Genomic DNA, 17695 nt, shown 5'->3' with positions numbered 1-17695 from the left:
CTCCTCTCTTTTGGTTTAAAACCACCCCCCCTTGTCCTGTCGCTATCTACCTGTATAGAGAGTCAGTCTTCCTCCCTTTATTAAGAAAGATAAATTCCCATAAGAACTAATGCAGAAGCCTCAAGATGAGTCAGGAGACTGAGAACAACAGCATTAAAGCCTCGCCTCATTCTCCCCAAATTCAGGAACTTCACAGACATATGCTGGTCAGAAGCACAGTCACCTGGAAGCCCTGCAGTCAACGCATCATGATGGTTCAGTCTATCCGGACTAGGTAGGCTAGGCTCCTAAATTAGATGTTTTATTCAAGTATTTTAAGATACGTGGAAAATTCCCTAGGGAATTTACAGTGTCCACAAATACAAAGGTTGTGAAAGCAACCAGCTGCTCTCAGAAGAGTACACACCACAGAGCAGGTGAAGGTCAGGTTTATCATCAGAACAAATTGATAAATACTCTGCATGAATTGTTCTGGTAAAGAGAAGGTTGATGTTTGGAATAGGCCTCCCAGGGGTTGATGGGGGAATCAGAAACTTGTCCAGACTTAAGTTAGGTCCGAATGTGCACATTTCAGAAGCTATACTAAAAATAAATAAATAAATAACCTGGAAGAGCAAACATTTGGACAGGCAGATAGGAAAAAAAAAATCCCTTCCAATCTTTGCACTGCATTGTTTTATTTGAATTTTTATCACTGGAAACAAACAGGAGCAACCCTTTATAGTTGCATTAAAAGAGGTGTCTTACAAAATCATATGTATTTTGACCAACAACTAAAGGAAGGTGCACTGCTCTGTCACTGTTCACCTGCATCACACAGAGACAAGAGGAAGGACAGCAAAATCTGTTTCCAGGGATCAGAATTGCTCAAGAGTACAACGACCAAGAACAGCTATTAGAATAATGAGTTTCTGAGCTACTCTTCTGTAGTTAGGCAGCATATTCTTGCAAACTATGTGAAATGCTTTTGCTATCTGAGGCAAAGGAGGGCCACTCTCCTAAGCAAAAGGCAAGCACACTGCAGGCTATTTTTCAGAAGGAACTGAAAGGCCATATACACGCTTCCGTATAAAGCAGATGCAGTGGTATAGGAAGCTAATGTCCAGCCTGGGCCAAGCCAGAATCATTTCACTTCATGCCTGTTGCAGTAATGGAAAATCATTGCTTGTGGACCAACCCCACAAGCAAACCTGAAGTGGCCGGACAACCAGTTAGAAGTTTGCCTGCAGAAACAAACAAGGATTATTGATTGCAGGCGTGCGTCTCCAAATGAGGCAGCAGAGCACAGCCAAGTACCTGGCAAACAGCTAGAAAGGGACATGGGACTGTGAGCACGGAGGGGTTTGGCTCAAGAATTGGCAGAAACTAAATTTGGAGTATTGTCTCCTGCTATTTAATCCTCAATAATTTTCAATGGAATGAACCTATGTGCACACTGCATGAAAATAATGGGGCAGAAATGGAAAAATATTTGATTTCTCTACAAATACCACAGAGTATTGGCTAACTGCTTGGGTCAGCGGGGTTGCAATGCAATGAAAACATGTTTGCTAAGGGGAACAAGATGTTTACTCCTGATAGGTGTGCTGCATGATAAGGGAAAGGCTGTGTCACAGTCCTCTCGTTCTTTCCAATTCTGATAATTTGCAAACAGTTTGGGGGGTTGGAAGTCATTAGGAATTGTAGGGTTGAACTTAAATATGGATCCGAAAAATAATGTAAAAAAATACTTCATTTTAAAATTGCTGCTTTTTCTCAGCAGTTCTGAGCAGCAGCTGGTATTAGGAAACACAGTATTTTGCAAAACAGGCTGAGAAACCAAGTGAAGCAAGATGCAAACTGACAACACGCAAGGCCTTAAGAAGCATGAAATACTTGCTTCTACAACACAGTTTTACAACAGCACAACATTCATTATCCAGATTGTTCTTTCACTTAAGCAGCACAGGGAACAATATTCTAGAGACAAATCTAGCACCACGTTGCAGTTGTTTGTACTTGTTTGTTTTTTTAATTATCTTTTTCATTTGTTCACTTTTATTCTAGCAAAATATTTGCAAGAGCTGTAGGTTTGACGAGGAGTCTTACCACAGGTCGACTGTTGCTTTGTAATGCTGGCACGGTTAGGACTATGTTTGTGGTCAGTTGCTACTGACGGCGACGGTCCAAGTTCAGAAGGTTAAATTTAGAGGTGAAATTAATAATGGCATATGTACCAGAGAGGTTAAGGATGCACTGTTTCCCCCTTACCTACCAGGAAAAATTCTTAATGAGGTTCAAGAAAGTTTTGTATGAATAAGTCACAGTGAAGGATCTGCCTCAAATAAAGAGGTAAGTATCAGTAAAACATGGGTAAAATCAGACAAAAGCTTTGGACCAAAAATCCCTCTGAATCCCTTACCTTGGAAAGTCTGGATACTGTGCAACTGAAGATGTGTTCAACTTTGTGCAACATGCAATGTTTGGTAAAGTGCATATATATTGTATTGTATACTGTAGAAATTGTTAACTTAATGATTATAAATTTGAAAGTGCATGATCCATCTCTCTGTGATGTACAAAGTCCAACACACGCCTCCAGCACTGTTACATACAACATTAACACCACCGAGGCTGTGAGAGCATGCTACCGGTGTCTATTAGACATCCACCTGAGTCGCATGATCATGTTTCTAAGCAGGCAGACTGGCTAAATCCAGCCACTCCCCATATATAACTGAATTTCCTTCCTGATTGCTTTCTTTTCCCTTCCAATATTTTCTGCATGTTCACATACACAGTGCTGCTGGAATTAGGGAAAGACCGTGGAGTGCTTTCACGTTACTTTATAGTACTGGACTTCAGCCAGCTGCAGCCACCAGGAACCTTCAGTGCATGAAGTTCTTCAGCTATGGCCAAAACTCCCTCCGGCTCTAATAACAGCTGCTCCAATAGTTATCCTGCCGCCACGTTTAATTTTATTCAGGACTTAAGAGTTGTTAGATGTTTGACCACAACTGGTCAGCCTTCCAAAATATAAATAAGAAGGTGGGAGGTAAGTGAAAGGATTGAAAGGACCTCCAACTGGATACCGTACAGCTTTTGCTGTAATGTAATCCCCCTGAAATACGATAGCAGGAACTGTTTAGCCCTTGAACATGCATTCCAGCATTCAAAGGGAAGCTCTTGCCTTTTCCTCTCTATATTTTTGTTTGAAGTTTGTATCCTACTCTTGCACATAACAAATGCATGCTACCTACAGCCACTAGCTCAGAAATTTCATCAGTCACCCTGTAACAAGTGATTGGCCACATACTGTATGCACGCCTGGAAGCATATGTGTGTATATAAGCACTGGTGCAGTGATAAGAACTTTCCCTTCCAAACGTTAAGACCTTTTTCCCCCAGGTACAAGCTCAGGTGCCCTAGATATGCAGAGGGAAAGAATGACTTAGACCTTTGCCTATAGAGTCAAGTAAGTCACAAACAAGTACACCACTGCAGCGACTGTGGCCAGAACAGAGGGAGTTTGTGGTTATAATTTATTATGGGTAGATTTATTTTGGGCAGTGAGGCTGCACATCAATCTCGAGAGCATTAATTTGGAGCATGAAGTGTTCCAGGGTGAGAACTGTGGCACTGCTAACAGGTTCACACTCTTTCAGTACACAGTCGCTAGAAATACAGTTAAACAAATCAAACTGTTTGAGTATTTGGCCAGGGATGCCCTCAGCATGACCTGCGTTCCAGCTTTGTGCTCTTGGTTCTGAGATTTTTATGACTGCAATTGAGTTGATTATGCAATGCATGAAAACCAGAACAAAGCTGGAACTACTTTTTGTGTCTTAAGAGAGACATCTTCAAAGCAACAGCAAAAAGGAAGGAAAAAAACCACCCCTACATGAATCAGGGTTCCATGCAATCCCTCAAATTCTTATTTCTTTTACTTCATTTCTGACTTCTTTACAGCATTTACTGGTGTAAACAGAGTATGTCTGGCTATGTCTCTAACTGTTCGTTCTATGATGATGACCTGTATGTGTCCAGAATAAACTCTAGCAACCAAATTCTAAGCCCCAAACACTTTTGCAGTCACAAATGTATGCCCCTCAGCCTGGCTTAAGTTCTTTGTTACACCTTTTCTGAGGTCCACTGTCAGAGTTAAGCTGCCTGTACTCCAGCCATTTCTGCTGTGGTGCTGCTGAGTGGCCTTGGATCAGATAGCTTTGTGGGAAAGAGCTTTACAAAGCAGGGTCTTCTTCCTTTCACTCGAGAGTTGCACTTACGCTGTAGTGCTTGCCTGAGCTACGTTAGACATGCCTCTGCCAAGCTGCTAGTCCAGAGCCTGACCCAGCAAGACTGATCTCGATCCTCCTCATTACTGTGTCTGATGATGACCACACTGGTTGCTGGTCCTGGTTATTGTCACTGAACCCAATTCTGATCCTGGCTGGCTTCCCTTTCCAGCCTGACCTCAGACCAGATTGTCACTGTGGTCACTGGGACCTGGGACAACCTGTCAGCCTGTACTCCTGGCTGACACATCTGACAACCATGGATCTGCTTTGTTCTTCTTGTCTGGGTTCTGTGGGACTTCACCTGCCCAGCAGCAAGGTCACAACCGCTCTCTGATGCCATCTCTAGCTCCCAGCTTACCTTGCCTTCCAGGCCTGCCTGCCCACCCCTGCTGCCTCATGGAACGCTTCTCTCCACAGGATGCTCTCACTTAATGCTGTCGGTGTCACTGTTACGCTGTGTCCTGCATTACCAGCTGCTCCAGCATAAGCCAGACAATAGGTATACAGATCTCTGGCAACATGTGACTCTCTTATCCAACGATGTTTGTGGGCTCTAGGCCCACTGGCGCCTAGAGCTCCTGCCAATATGATAAATCAGGGTAGTGGGCAAGAAGTCAACAATCAAGACAAAGAGCCTGCTCTGTCATAGTGAAACTGTGCAAAACTAAGTACTGATATGCAATCCCTGTTGTGAGATCTCACTAAACTGTTGGCCAGATACCCAGGGAATCTCAGTAACCTGGAGACAGTGGGTATCGGAATACACAGCCACAAGCAAAAGTCAGACTCAAAGTGGTTACAAATCTATAGCCGTGGATTTTTTTTCCCACCTTTAGTAACTCCTTTTGGTTGTCTGAGAGTATCAACACCTAGAGCCTCAGCAGTGGCTTTTCCCACCTGAGCCAGGACCTTCTCTCCTGCCCCAGAGGCTTTATCTCCTCTGTTCTGGTTAGACCACCTTCAAGCTTACTGCTCCTTGCTTGACTCTTCCAGCTCCACCCGTTACTGTTGTTACTGTTTTAGCTGCTGCCTACAGGACACCTGGACTCCCACCTGCACGTGGCACTGCTCTGCATTAATGCTCAGACTCCATCACACCTGCAAGGAGCTCAGTGCTCAGCCTCATCCTTGCTGGCAGCCGAAGACAGCATTGTGTGGGACCAAGGCACCAGCACAAAGGTGACCATTTCATTTCAGCCCAGGCTGAAAGGTCATCCTGCACCTGTGAGACTAACCTACAAATCAGAGGGCAAGCACAGAGGAAGCTGTCAGGGCATGGCTGACCTTACTGAAATGGTACTGGCGTCTTGCATTCAAACTACACCCACCATTCAAGTTTCCTTGGCTGCTACCAGGAACTGCTGCTTATCCAGCTTATTCTAATACAGGGCATTGTGTACCCACGGGTGCAGCTACACCTTCCAGATTTAATTAAACCTCCTCCACCCATTTACCTGGAAAGCTGTTATTTTACTTCACATTTCACAGCAACCCTCTTGAAGAAGATCAATCAGTGCCTCTGAGACACTTTACTGCTGTCCTCCACACAGGCAGAATGTAGTGACTTTTTTTCCCCTCTTTTTCAATAGGATCTTTATAGCAGAGGGTTGCACAGGCCTTGCAGCAGCGTGCCCTCCCATGCCCCACAGGAACCGCTGAGCTCAGGCTCGTGCTGTGCAGCGCCCACAAACATCACAGCGAGCAGTAACCATTTTCCAGAACCCAGACCTTTGTAAGCACGTGCTCATTCAAAAACAAACAGCTCGCTAAGGCCCATTGCCTTTATTATTCATGTAGCGCCTATGGAGAATCGTAATGAAAGTTATCCTTTCAGAAGCTGTAAACAGTCTGCAATGGAACTGAAATAATGCAAGCATCACTGCACCTTGTGCAGCTCTTCACCACGTTCTGCAAAGCCACCTTCTCCTCCTCAGATGCTGCAGTGCTGTTGCAGTCACTATCTAGCAAACAGAACGTGGATAAGACGTAAAACCGCAAGGGCTTACAGTGTGAATCTGAACTACCGCATACAGCCGTGTTTGTGACACACGGCACAGCCTCACGAGCGGGAAGCAGGCAGAAAACGGGAGAATTCTATTCCTCAAGCACCGAAGCGGGTTTCACTCCCCGACCCGCAGAAGCCTGACTTCTGGCGGTGTGCGTACATACACCCACTCGTCGTTTTGTGCGGAGCAACCGCAGCGCTGCACACAACTCGGAAGGCACATAACTCTGAAGGCACAGCCGCGGGCCGAGCTGCGAGCGGGACAGCGAGGAGAGCCATGAGGAAAGCCGTGAGGAGAACCGCGCCTCACGCGGCCGCATGCGGCCCCTTTGTCTGCCGGGCCGCGCTCCGCCCGCGCGGCCTCACACGACCCCATCGGCCGCCCCTCCCTCGCTCTCCGGCTCTCGGCCGTGCCTACAGGGGGCGGAGGCCTATTTTTAGGCGCCCTCAGGAGGCCTCGCCGCCGAGAGCTCCCGCGTTCCGCCCAGCCGCCCCCCGCCGGCTCCCCCCCGCTCTGCCCCTCGGCGCCACTCGGCTCCGGCCGCGCCGCCCCCATCCTGCACCGCGAGGCGCCGTGACGCCCCGCCCCCAGAGCGCGTGGCAGCGCCGGGCGCGTCACGGACTCGCGCGGCTGAGTCACCTGCGCGCTGTCGCAACGCTCCGTCATTGGTCGCGGCGGCGGCGCGCGGCGAGGCCCCGCCCCCCCCCCGCAGCTCGGCGCTATAAAAGCGGCGCCGGCGCCCGGTCCGCGCTTTTAGCCCCGGGTGTCTGAGAGGAGAAAGATGCATCGACTCCGCTCGCGGGCCTTCACGGGGATTTCTGCCGTCGCCGCCAGTTCGTCCTTCGCTTGCCTCCGCCAATCACCTCCGCTGCCCCGGCCCGAGAAGTCGGCCTCGCAAAGGCTTTGGAATAAAAAGCGATCCTGCTCTTCCATCGGCTGATTGTCGCTGATTCCCGGGCGGGGGGGAGCAGAGAGACCGAGCCCCAGAAGAGGGACCGAGGAGCCGAGCCGAGCCCAGCCGAGCGCCGCTGCGACCATGCCCAAGTCAAAGAAGCGGGGGAGCAACCACCAGCGGGCGGCCGGTGAGCGGGGCGGGCGGGCGGGCGAGGGTTCTGCGCATGCGGCCTCGTGGGGCCTCGGGCCGCGCTGCCTTGGCCGGCCGGGCCTCTCAGCGAGGCGTGGCCGCGGAGCGCCGGGCCGGAGCCGGGCGCGGGATGACGGGAGCCGGCCCCGCAACCGCCGCCTCGTGCCGTTACCGCGCATGCGCTCGGCTTCGCCGCGCCGGAATTCGGGGGGAGGGGAGGGCAACGGACGTGCCTGGTGCCGCCGGCAGCGCCCCGCGGGTGGCACCGCCCGGCGCCGCTGGGGGCCCGCAGGGGCCGCGGTCACAGCGCTGCGGCGCGTCCCGGGCACGCACGGCTGTGTCTGGGCTCCGTGCCGCCGGCGCTGCGGGCCTTCGCGGGGGCGGGCGGGGCGGCTGCCGTTGTCAGTCCCGGTGTCTGCGGCGGCTGCACAGCGCTGCCTGTGCGTTGGAGGCCTCTTATCCTTAAGGAGGGTTCCAGAACAGTCTTGGTGCCGATCGGGGTTTGTGTGGAAAAGAGGTGGATGAGGAAGCTTGGGGGCTTTGTTGGGTGGTGAGAAATCTCACTTGGGGCCGTCATAGCGTCTGTCTGACTCAGATGAAATAGACAGTTCTCTGGGTCCTCGTGCAGTTGCCCTCATTCCAGCTGGAGGATGGCTGATGACGGTTCTTGCTGCTTCTCCCACTGAAGAAGCCAGCCTGGCTCAGGCGAACATTGTGTATTGGCTTCTGGCATAATTTTTTGCGTTGTGAATGATCCAGAATGAAGTGGAATATTAGAGTTCTGAGTTCTGTGAGTGGCATCTGAGAGCAGTTGAAGAAACACTGGTAAAACTATGATACTCAATTATGGCAAGCACCGAGAGCTAGGATAAGGCAGCAATAGGAGTGCATGAGAGCTAGGATAATGCAATAGGAGTGCATTATCAGCTCAAACCCCAACTCTTACTGCTCTAAAAATAGGGTACATGTACAGAAAGCTACAGAGATCATCTCCTGGCGAAACAGCATTGCTTTCTTTGAAGAGGCTGAAGTCAGTAAAAGGAGGCCTTATTGCAAGGATTCCCTCTAGTTGGATCTTCTGACGTTTTAGCTTGTCAGTACTAAAAGTGAACAAAAACTATAGCTCCGTGCTTAGAATCTTAACAGCTGGAAGGATCGATGGGAGCCTAGGGTCAAGTGTTGCCGCTGGTGCATATACTGCACTTAATCCAGTAAATCCAGTAGTGAACTGGGTAACGTATGTTTGCCTGCATGTGTATCTTAGATCTGCTTGAAGTCCCTCCAAATTGGAAAAGATTTCAGAGCAAACCAGCACATCATAAAACGCTGTTTTTAAAGCACAGTCACAGGAAGTTGCATGAACTTGACTTTGATTGTAGGAGGATACTAAGTATTGAGTTAGGAATTCTACCAATACTTGGAAAATGAGGTGAGTTCTTTACCAGTTAAACTTGTTTTTTTCCAGAACAAGCCAAATGAATCTTTAGGAAGGGTGGGAGTAAAGGAATTAGCAGGGGGAAGGGCTTGCTTTTTGTATATAGATGTGCTCAGGGTTTCTATTTTATTCAGATCTTTTTCCATGTGAAAATAACTAAACTTGTATTCATCTTTCTTTAAGGTGGTCAGCCCAGAAACGTGCAGCCTTTTAGTGATGAAGATGCTTCAATTGAAACTATGAGCCACTGCAGTGGCTTCAGTGATCCTGCTAGCTTCACAGAGGATGGTATGTTATGTAGTTTTTGTCTGTTCCTCTAGTATGAGTTACTAGACTGTAAGTAACAGTAGCCACGCAATGATATTCTGTTAAACACTGTGTGATTGTTCATCTAGTGGAGAAAGTTACCAGTATGCTCCACGTTTCATGAGCCTCCTGTAAATCTGGTAGGCTTCTTTCTGTTGGAATTAGAAATTACAGTTTTTAGAGGGGGGAAAAGAACACGGTTCTGTGGTGCATTACAGGACCATGACTCTTCATAATGTAGTTGAGGTGGTAGGAGTTGCAGAAGAGTTTGATATGGAGTAAATTGCGTTGTGATTTGAACAAGATTTGTGCTGTAAAAGACTTTTCTATGGAAGCAGTAGCTTGTCTTATCAGTCATCTCTTTCTGGTATCTTGCTAATAACACTGTTGGGAGGGGAGGGCTCAAAGGGCCTGCTACTGCTGCAGTAGGATGAGGCTGGGAGCCTTGTACATGTCCTACCTGAGCCACTTGCAGACATATCTGAAGCGATACCAGGAAGACGGGCTGTTGATGAGCTCAGTACATCAACAGTGAATGTTCTGCTGTACTCTTAGAGGAAGATAAAGTAGACAGAATGAAAATTCACTACTGGCTTGATTGGGTACTGGTTTTTCAGTTGTACAAAATCCATTTGAGACCTGATTAGCTCATACGTTCATTCTTAGAGTATGTAACAGACAGGTATAGAGATGCATGAGAGCTGTTGGATGTAGTTGTAATGCTGAAAAGTTCTGATGCTGTTGTCTGTGGTGAACTACTTTCTTATTAATGCTTTGTCATACTTGTAGTATTTAGTGGTTGATGTGACTCTGCTAATGTATATTAGTGGGACTAAACTATTTGTTATGGCTTAGGGCCTGAAGTTGATGAAGAAGCTACTCAAGAAGACTTAGAATACAAGTTGAAGGGATTCATTGATCTTACATTGGACAAAAGGTATGGTGGTGTGCTTTGAAGAAATGAATTCTCATACATTGCTGGCTTACTGATAGAGTAAGGGGACTTCTTTGCATGCTTATTGAAATTATGATTATTTCATGCTGGGGAGATCTTGTGTTTCTTTAGGATCTGAAGAGAACTTTCTCCGAGTGCTTAAATAAGTGGGAATCAAGTTTTCCTTTCCTAATAGCTCAGAGTAGCCTGGTTTGCTGTTGTGAAATGCATTTCCAACCCATATTTTTCTTTCCTTGAGGGAAGGGGGTAATTTGTAATGCTTCATGCTTAGCAGTGTGACTGTAGATTGCTCTTTGGTGGGGGCCATGTGGGCGGAGACTACTGTGAAGTCAAGTGCTGAGCTTTAGTTGGTTTTGATTTCAGAGGTGGTATTTTTTTTCTTCTTCCAACAGTGCCAAAACAAGGCAAGCAGCTCTTGAAAGTCTGAAAAGTGCTTTTTCTTCTAAAATATTATATGAATTTATAATGGAAAGGAGAATGACACTAACTGATAGCATCGAACGCTGCATAAAGAAAGGTAATTAATGTGGTTGCTATTAGAAAGTAGCAATGCTTGTGAAATGCTTGTTCTTAAAGAAGTTATCTTTAAGGCTTATCTAGTACTTTATACAGCACTTAATTTTAGTTTCATTAACTAATATTTTTTAGATGTCTTATTTTAGCTGGCCTAGAAAATTAACTGAAATACTGTCTGTGTGTTTCTGAATTTCTACTTAATGATTTTCAAGCTGGTATCTTTAAAGGAAGGGAGGAGTGCACAAGGAGATCACTCATCTTAGTATTTTAATGTCTAGGTAAGAGTGAGGAACTGTGTGCAGCTGCTGGACTGGCGTGTCTTCTCTGCGTGCAGATGGGGTCGGGAATTGAAAGCGAAGAGATTTTTAAGACCCTTGGTCCAGTTCTGAAGAAGATTGTTTCTGATGGAACAGCTAGTGTCCAAGCCAGGCAGGCTGTAAGTGTTTAAGAAGTTCATATATTTTGCTTGCCAGTCAGGGACAGAGGGCAGATTTAGACCATCTCACGGTTGTGTAATCCAGAACTAAAGGTTACTACATTAGTGTAAACAGCTCATGTTGACTTAAGTTCTGAGTGAAGCATAGCAGTTTTCACTATCTTAAAAAGCTCTACCTGAAGGTTGAATGTCATTCTTCTTCAATCCTGGGACTTAATCAAGAGGTGTTCCATCTAATATTTTCTCATGTGTCTCAACTCATAATATTTCAGTCTTGTTATTACCATTCTGATGTACCTTTCTGTATTTTAACAGTAGAAGAATAACATTTATGCAAATATGTGAAGAAATTTTTAGCAGTAGGTCTAAAATGTCATGTTTCATACACAGAGTACTTCTGGTACGTTTTTTCATCCAGACATCTTAACTGTAAAGCAGTAGTATACCCAAAGTATTAACTGAAGGTAATCTAAAGCTCTTGACAGTAACCTCTTGCAGAGCATCGGTTTTAACTGATTTCTCTTAATTTATCATTGTCTTTATTATTATTTTTCCTAGTGTACTTTAGCTGTGTTAAAATAGGTACCGCTAGCAGAAAAATAGTTCAATAGCAATTGCTTCTACAAACCAAAGTTATTAAAACTTGTTCTAGCATTTCAGTTCAGGATGTTGTTTGATTAGTGCAAACGTAGGTTTTGAAAATAAAATCATTTTTGTAAGCATAATAATACAGGCAGTAGGGAGGGGACTTGTTGGTCCTTGCAGTGAAAAGCTGGACTGTTACTAGGCAGGTTGTTAAGTCAGTGTTTTCACACCATTTAACTATAAGAGTGGGCACAGAGGCAGAAGGATTTCCCACAGCTGTAAATAAATACTCCATGTAGATCAGTAGTGTAACCGGCATAGTTTTTACCAGTGGATTGCAGTGGGTGAAAGGAGTGCTATGTACGCTGATTTGGAAGGACTTTGTATGTTACAAGGATACAACATGAAAGGTGAAAGCTTGAGTGGTGTATGTTGTGAAATTATCCTGAGGGAAGAAAGGAGCTTAGGTCTAACTATTATGAAGTAGCTGGGTTAAATTGCTGAGATGAATGCCTTAACAGCTGGGGTAATAAAGACTTGTATTCTGCGAGTTTCAAATGTTAGATTTAAGCATTTTATCAACAGTGACATCATCATTCAGTACTGACAGTTTGTTTGTTTGTTTTTATCTAGTGTGCAACCTGCTTAGGAATTTGCTGTTTCATCGTCACCGATGACATTACGGTGAGGATAAGTAATACTTCTTCATATTGTTAATACATAGAAAAAAGTGCAAGTCTTCAGCAACTTCCATGTTCTGTTTTTGTCTCTTCAGGAGCTGTACTCTACTATGGAATGCTTAGAAAGCGTCTTCACAAAAGCTTATCCACGAGACAGAGACACTAATGGGGTATCAAGTACACCCAGTACCGTGCTGCACATCAGTGCGCTCTTAGCATGGACACTGCTGTTGACCATTTGTCCAATGAATGAAGTGAAGAAGAAAATTGAAATGTGAGCATCTTTCTGGAAAGCTACATTTGTAATGATCTTTTTTTGTATGCAGTGAAGCAGTGTCAACAACGTGTTAATGAAATGTGACTAATTCCTTAGGCACTTGCATAAACTTCCAAGTATGCTGTCCTGTGATGATGTCAACATGAGAATAGCTGCTGGAGAAACACTAGCTCTTCTGTTTGAGCTGGCACGCGAAACAGATGCTGTAAGTATTGGTTTGCAGTTTTGTTGCGTTGAAGTGATGATGACAAATGCTTTAACCTGTGTTTCGTAGCATCTCTGATATCACTGAGTGTCATATAATCCTCTGGGTGTGTTCTTGGTAGCAGGATGACCCCAATATATTGGATGCTATATTGCAAGGCTTCACTGGAAGTCAGCTGTCATTTTTATTTTTATACTGACTTCAGTGGTGCGCAACGGGACTAGATTGAAGATAAAATAATACCAAATCAGAATAATGCAGTCTATAAGTAACTAGAAATGCAGTATGTAAGCTTTAACATCTAAATCAAATACTAGCTTTTTAAAGAGGAGGATATATCCCTGGAATATCCTTGGAGATAAATAGGTTTTCAATGTTTCAATGTGAAACACAGTTTGTTGTAGTGGGAATGTTAATTAGTTGTTTACTGTTTGGGAATGAATTGTAATGACTCCTAACCTGCGCCATTCTGTTCCCAACTGGAAATCCATCCTTGTGTAAAACTAATGTTTACTTCTAGTATTGTTTTTTGGTATACTTGAGAGGAATAGCTGGTATTGTATAACACACAGCACTGCTGTATAATTTCGAACAGTAGGGAACTGAGTCTGGGCTGCGGAAAGAAAAGAAAGCGAGACCAGAATTTGATCCTTTACTTGGTCAAGCTGACTGCAAATAACTATAAATTCATTAATCAATAAGTCAGTGCTTTCTCAAATCTTGTTCTGTTTCATTGAGGAAAAGCTCCCTTAATCACTGTAAATAATCTTTGGATCCTTAAAAAAACAGGCAAATCAAAGATATTTGATCATTGATCAGCTTACTTAAAAAGCAAGCAGTAGATTCAGTCCAGTCAGTCGACATGTTTAGATGAGGTGTTTGCTTTTACATAAGCGGTTTATTCATCCAGCTCAGCTACATTGAACTAGTTAATAGAGGGGAGAAAATACCTCATGCTGAAGAGTGATGCATTTTAAAAAATTCCTAGCAATTTTCGCATTTTCTACTGCATACAAGATGTATGACTACATTTTCCTTAATGTCAGTGCAGTAGCATCTCATGATCCATCTGCAGAGGCGTGAGTTCTGTGCTAATGACCTGAAAGTGCCCTGAGCTTATCAGCAGGACTGCCAGCCAGGTTCAGCAGATCAGTTAGGCAGTTTGAGGCCATTGGAATTGTGGAGCAGAACAGCTTGACAGGTATATGTTTGTGTGCACAGTGAAGGTGCTGAACTGTTTCATGGGGCTCTAAAACCAGCACAGTGTTGATAGTTTCCAATTGGATAAACAAATAGGTGACTCCATTCTTACTGGCTTGAAGGTCTGCAGTGACATCCCTGTCTCTTTAAATAATGAAGTATCAGTTTGGAGAGGTCTCCATGTCCATAATTTGGAAAGACCAGTCCTTTGCAGGGACAGATATTGAAGCCAGAAACTTGGAAATGTTTTCTTATTGTTTTGTTTGTTTTTGTCTTTTTGTGTGTGTGTGTGTGGAAATAGGATTTCTTTTATGAAGATATGGAACTTCTAACAGAGAAGCTGCGGGCTTTAGCTACTGATGGAAATAAGCACAGAGCCAAAGTAGATAAAAGAAAGCAGCGATCGGTGTTCAGAGATGTTCTGCGAGCTGTGGAGGTAATTCTTCTGTCTTACTTGAGTGTATTATTGTAACTATGTAGCGTACAGTTGAATCAAAGTGCTTCTGTGATGAAATAGAATTCCCAAGAAGACTGAACTTTAGGTGCATGTTGGCTTATGAACTGGTAAGACTTACAGATAGGCATGTTACATTACCTGTGCAGTTTTGATGTGCAGAATGATCCTAATGAAAATAAAGCACTGGAGACATTTTAAGTTGAAACTGTGCTTTTTCCTTTTGTCTTGGCAGGAGCGAGACTTTCCTACCGAGACAGTTAAATTTGGACCTGAGCGCATGTATATTGACTGCTGGGTTAAAAAACAGACCTATGATACCTTTAAGGAGATTTTGGGGTCAGGGATGCAATATCATCTGCAGGTGAGCTGCTGTTTGATACGTGCTCAGACTGTTGCTGTCTAGGGATTGTCTCTTCCCTGTCTGGTTACTGAAACAGAGACACACAATCATGGCTGGAACTAGTTAGGTTTGTTTTTCGTGTCACCGGTTTTATAAGATAGCAGTTGTGGAAAGTAATAAAAATCACTTTGTTCTGAAACACTTTACTGTTCATTTCAATTTGGCAAAGTAAAGGCCCTGCTTGGCTGCCTGTATCTTTTATCAAGATGTGTTTTAATATCCTCCTGAATTCTGTCTCAGTAGAACAGCGTAGTCAGGTGGCTGCTACAAAGCAGTGTCCATTTCTAACTAAGGGAAGTGTGGGCACACAACAGATGTCCTACATTTTTCAAATATAACTTCTCCAAGCACATACAACAGATGGGTGTTGTGAAACATACAGATCTGTGTCCAGCTACTTAATGTTTTGTACAGGATGTAGCAGAACAGTGGCTTATTTGCTGGGACAAATGAAAGTCGGTGGGGGTGGTTGTGCTTTTTCCCAGGAGGACAGTTTTAGTTCTTGGCCTCATTCTGATATGCGGAAGAAGTGTTCCCTGGCTTAATCGCAAGAGGTTTCTTAGTGGGATGCTGGTATTTATTAATAGCCCTCTTTCACCTTCATTGGAAGGGAGACTTGCTAAGTGATGTGTTTTTTCTTCAGTCAAATGACTTCCTCCGGAATGTGTTTGAGCTTGGTCCACCAGTAATGCTAGATGCTGCAACTCTGAAGACAATGAAGATATCCCGATTTGAAAGGGTAGGTTACTGCACCTCCATGTATTTTTGTATCGTGGCAGTTCTCCTGAATTAAATAGTGTTCAAATGACAGACTTCAGAAGATGTACACGCTTCAAGCTTGTGCCTTGAAACCAAGCCCCACGTCCTGAATGAAACCAAGTCTTGCTTGTATGTATTTTTGAGCTCCTTGGCTTTTACATTGGCACCTTCTTCTACCGCCCTCCCACGTGTGGATCTGAGGGTTGATTAGTTTGCTGATTTGGTGTCTGATTTATTTACTGTACATGTGATGTGTGGTGAGCCCTTAGGAAAGCACTAGATTTTTGGGGTGGGGACGTTCAGGAAATAACTGAGTCTTTATAGAGACTGTTCTGGAACTCTCTGGTGCCAAACAGGTACTGGGAGGATGGGTGCCTTTGTTACATTGGCTGTGCAAACGTGAACATGTACGTATGTCTTATACAGTTCCCTTGAAATGATTACATACTAAAATGACCCTCTAAGGGATGTGAACCTTTTGAACAACTGTGCGAATAATTTAATTTCTCTTTTTCTTTTGTAGCACTTGTATAACTCAGCAGCATTCAAGGCTCGGACAAAAGCAAGAAGTAAATGCCGTGACAAAAGAGCGGACGTGGGGGAGTTTTTTTAGAGCTCTGCGCAGTTGAATTTTAAGTCTTCGATAATTAAAATAAATTTGTAACCTTTGAATGACTTTTTTTTATTTCAGTAGTCACAGCTCGCACTTGTGCACGGGGGTATTGTACAGACTGTAAATACAATGCATGCTGCTTAGTTGCATACACACTGTATATAGATTGATACAAGAGTGGGTGCAGGGTACACTGTAATGCTTGGATTAGGTGTCACTTAATCCAAACCTGAACATAGTATAACTCAACTGTTAAATGGGGTGCATACATGTAATCAACTGCCAGGTGTCAGATTCAATTACTTTATAGTAAGGTAAATTAAATGAGTTCATTGACCGAGTGTTTTGGTAAGATTATGTTAATATGGAAGGACGAACTTGTTCACGTGAAATGATTTTAGTACCTTTTAAGACTCTTAAGTGGCAGAGATGAACAAAGAAACTCCTCTGTAATATGAGTTTATGTGAAGAGAGTTGAATCATCTTCACTCGCGAGGAAGTAGTAAATAAGATACTCGCCTCAATGTAAAATAAAGATTGATATGTTTTGAAATCAGGTGTTTAATTTTTGGAATAAAGATGTTTCTCACTGCGTTCTTTGTCTTAATGTGATTACTGCTCTGATGTGAAGTTGCAGAGCTAGCACAACCGATGTATTGAGATGAGAGGGGGTTATTTTACACAAAGCTGCTGTTGCTTGTTACAAAATGCGGCCAAGTTAGTTTAACTCTGTTACCTGAAACTACTCAGCTTTGTTTGGAAGCTGTGTATTGTACATAATCTGCACAGCAGCCTATCGTTGGTTTCTCATCAGTTTAGTAATGGTCAGCAATTTGCAGACCAAAGGTCAAAGCGTTTCCTTGTTTTGGTGCTACAAATTATCTCTTGCCTGGCAGGACTCATTCCAAATGTCCTGGTCCATATTAAAGTTAGCCCCTATCACCAGTTCCCTTCTCTAGAGGACTTGAAACATGCCAATAACAGAATTGTGTGGGGACAGTGAGGGAGTTTATGTGAAGACCTTAAACCTCTGCCAGAGCTTCTGCACTGGGCTCTGCAAATACATGTGCTTGTTTCAGCTTGATCTATGAACTAGGTCGAGCTGACTGTAATTTGCCTGGCCTAAGGCTGTGCTTCTCGAGCTCGTTTGTTCCCTCAAGCCTAATAGTCGCTCTGGCTGTGGGTGGTCACCTTCGGTGTACTTCAGCAGCATAGAGTAGCACTTTGCAGAGCTTCCTGTGCTTCCGGAGGCTTGCAAAGTATCTTTTCCAGGCCTCTGTGCAGATGGCCGGGCACGTGGTTCCCCTTTCCCCCAGAACGCTGTAGGTGCCAGCTGCGAAGGCTGGGAAGGCGTCCAAAGCTGTTAGAGGGGAGAAGAGGGGCTGTTCAGCCTGCTCGAGATCTGCTGATGTTTTAGACTTTCTCAAGCTTAGAAAAGGAGAGGGTTGGGTCATTGTCTTGCAGTTAGGATGGCGTCAGGATGGAAGTGGGATATATATAGATA

General features: G+C 44.5%; 1 protein-coding gene across 2 annotated transcripts; it reads left to right on the top strand.

Moving 5' to 3' along the window:
- Positions 1–7001: 7001 nt before the first annotated feature.
- On the top strand, positions 7002–16785 carry IFRD1 (interferon related developmental regulator 1). Of its 2 annotated transcripts, none has more exons than XM_072353499.1 (12): positions 7002–7365; positions 8986–9090; positions 9964–10045; positions 10456–10580; positions 10858–11015; positions 12234–12284; positions 12376–12554; positions 12654–12762; positions 14264–14398; positions 14652–14780; positions 15463–15558; positions 16102–16785. In XM_072353499.1, the coding sequence occupies exons 1-12, from the start codon at positions 7320–7322 to the stop codon at positions 16189–16191; spliced, it is 1305 nt and encodes a 434-aa protein (XP_072209600.1). In that variant the 5' UTR covers positions 7002–7319; the 3' UTR covers positions 16192–16785. The 2 variants fall into 2 exon arrangements, with proteins under 2 accessions (XP_072209600.1, XP_072209608.1); XM_072353507.1 differs by lacking the exon at positions 7002–7365 and adding an exon at positions 7742–8796.
- Positions 16786–17695: the final 910 nt, after the last annotated feature.

This window comes from Excalfactoria chinensis, chromosome 1 (genome assembly GCF_039878825.1).
Source record: "Excalfactoria chinensis isolate bCotChi1 chromosome 1, bCotChi1.hap2, whole genome shotgun sequence".
Lineage (NCBI taxonomy): Eukaryota > Metazoa > Chordata > Aves > Galliformes > Phasianidae > Excalfactoria > Excalfactoria chinensis.
Note: the sequence above shows the minus strand (reverse complement) of the source record. Positions and strands in the feature narration are given on the sequence as shown.

Excerpts from the sequence above, each read along its gene's own strand:
- IFRD1 (XM_072353499.1), top strand. The coding sequence starts at position 7,320 with ATGCCCAAGTCAAAGAAGCGGGGGAGCAACCACCAGCGGGCGGCCG. Across the intron at positions 10,581-10,857 it reads CGAACGCTGCATAAAGAAAG|GTAAGAGTGAGGAACTGTGT; the intron begins GTAATTAATGTG and ends TTTAATGTCTAG. Across the intron at positions 12,763-14,263 it reads TGGCACGCGAAACAGATGCT|GATTTCTTTTATGAAGATAT; the intron begins GTAAGTATTGGT and ends GTGTGGAAATAG.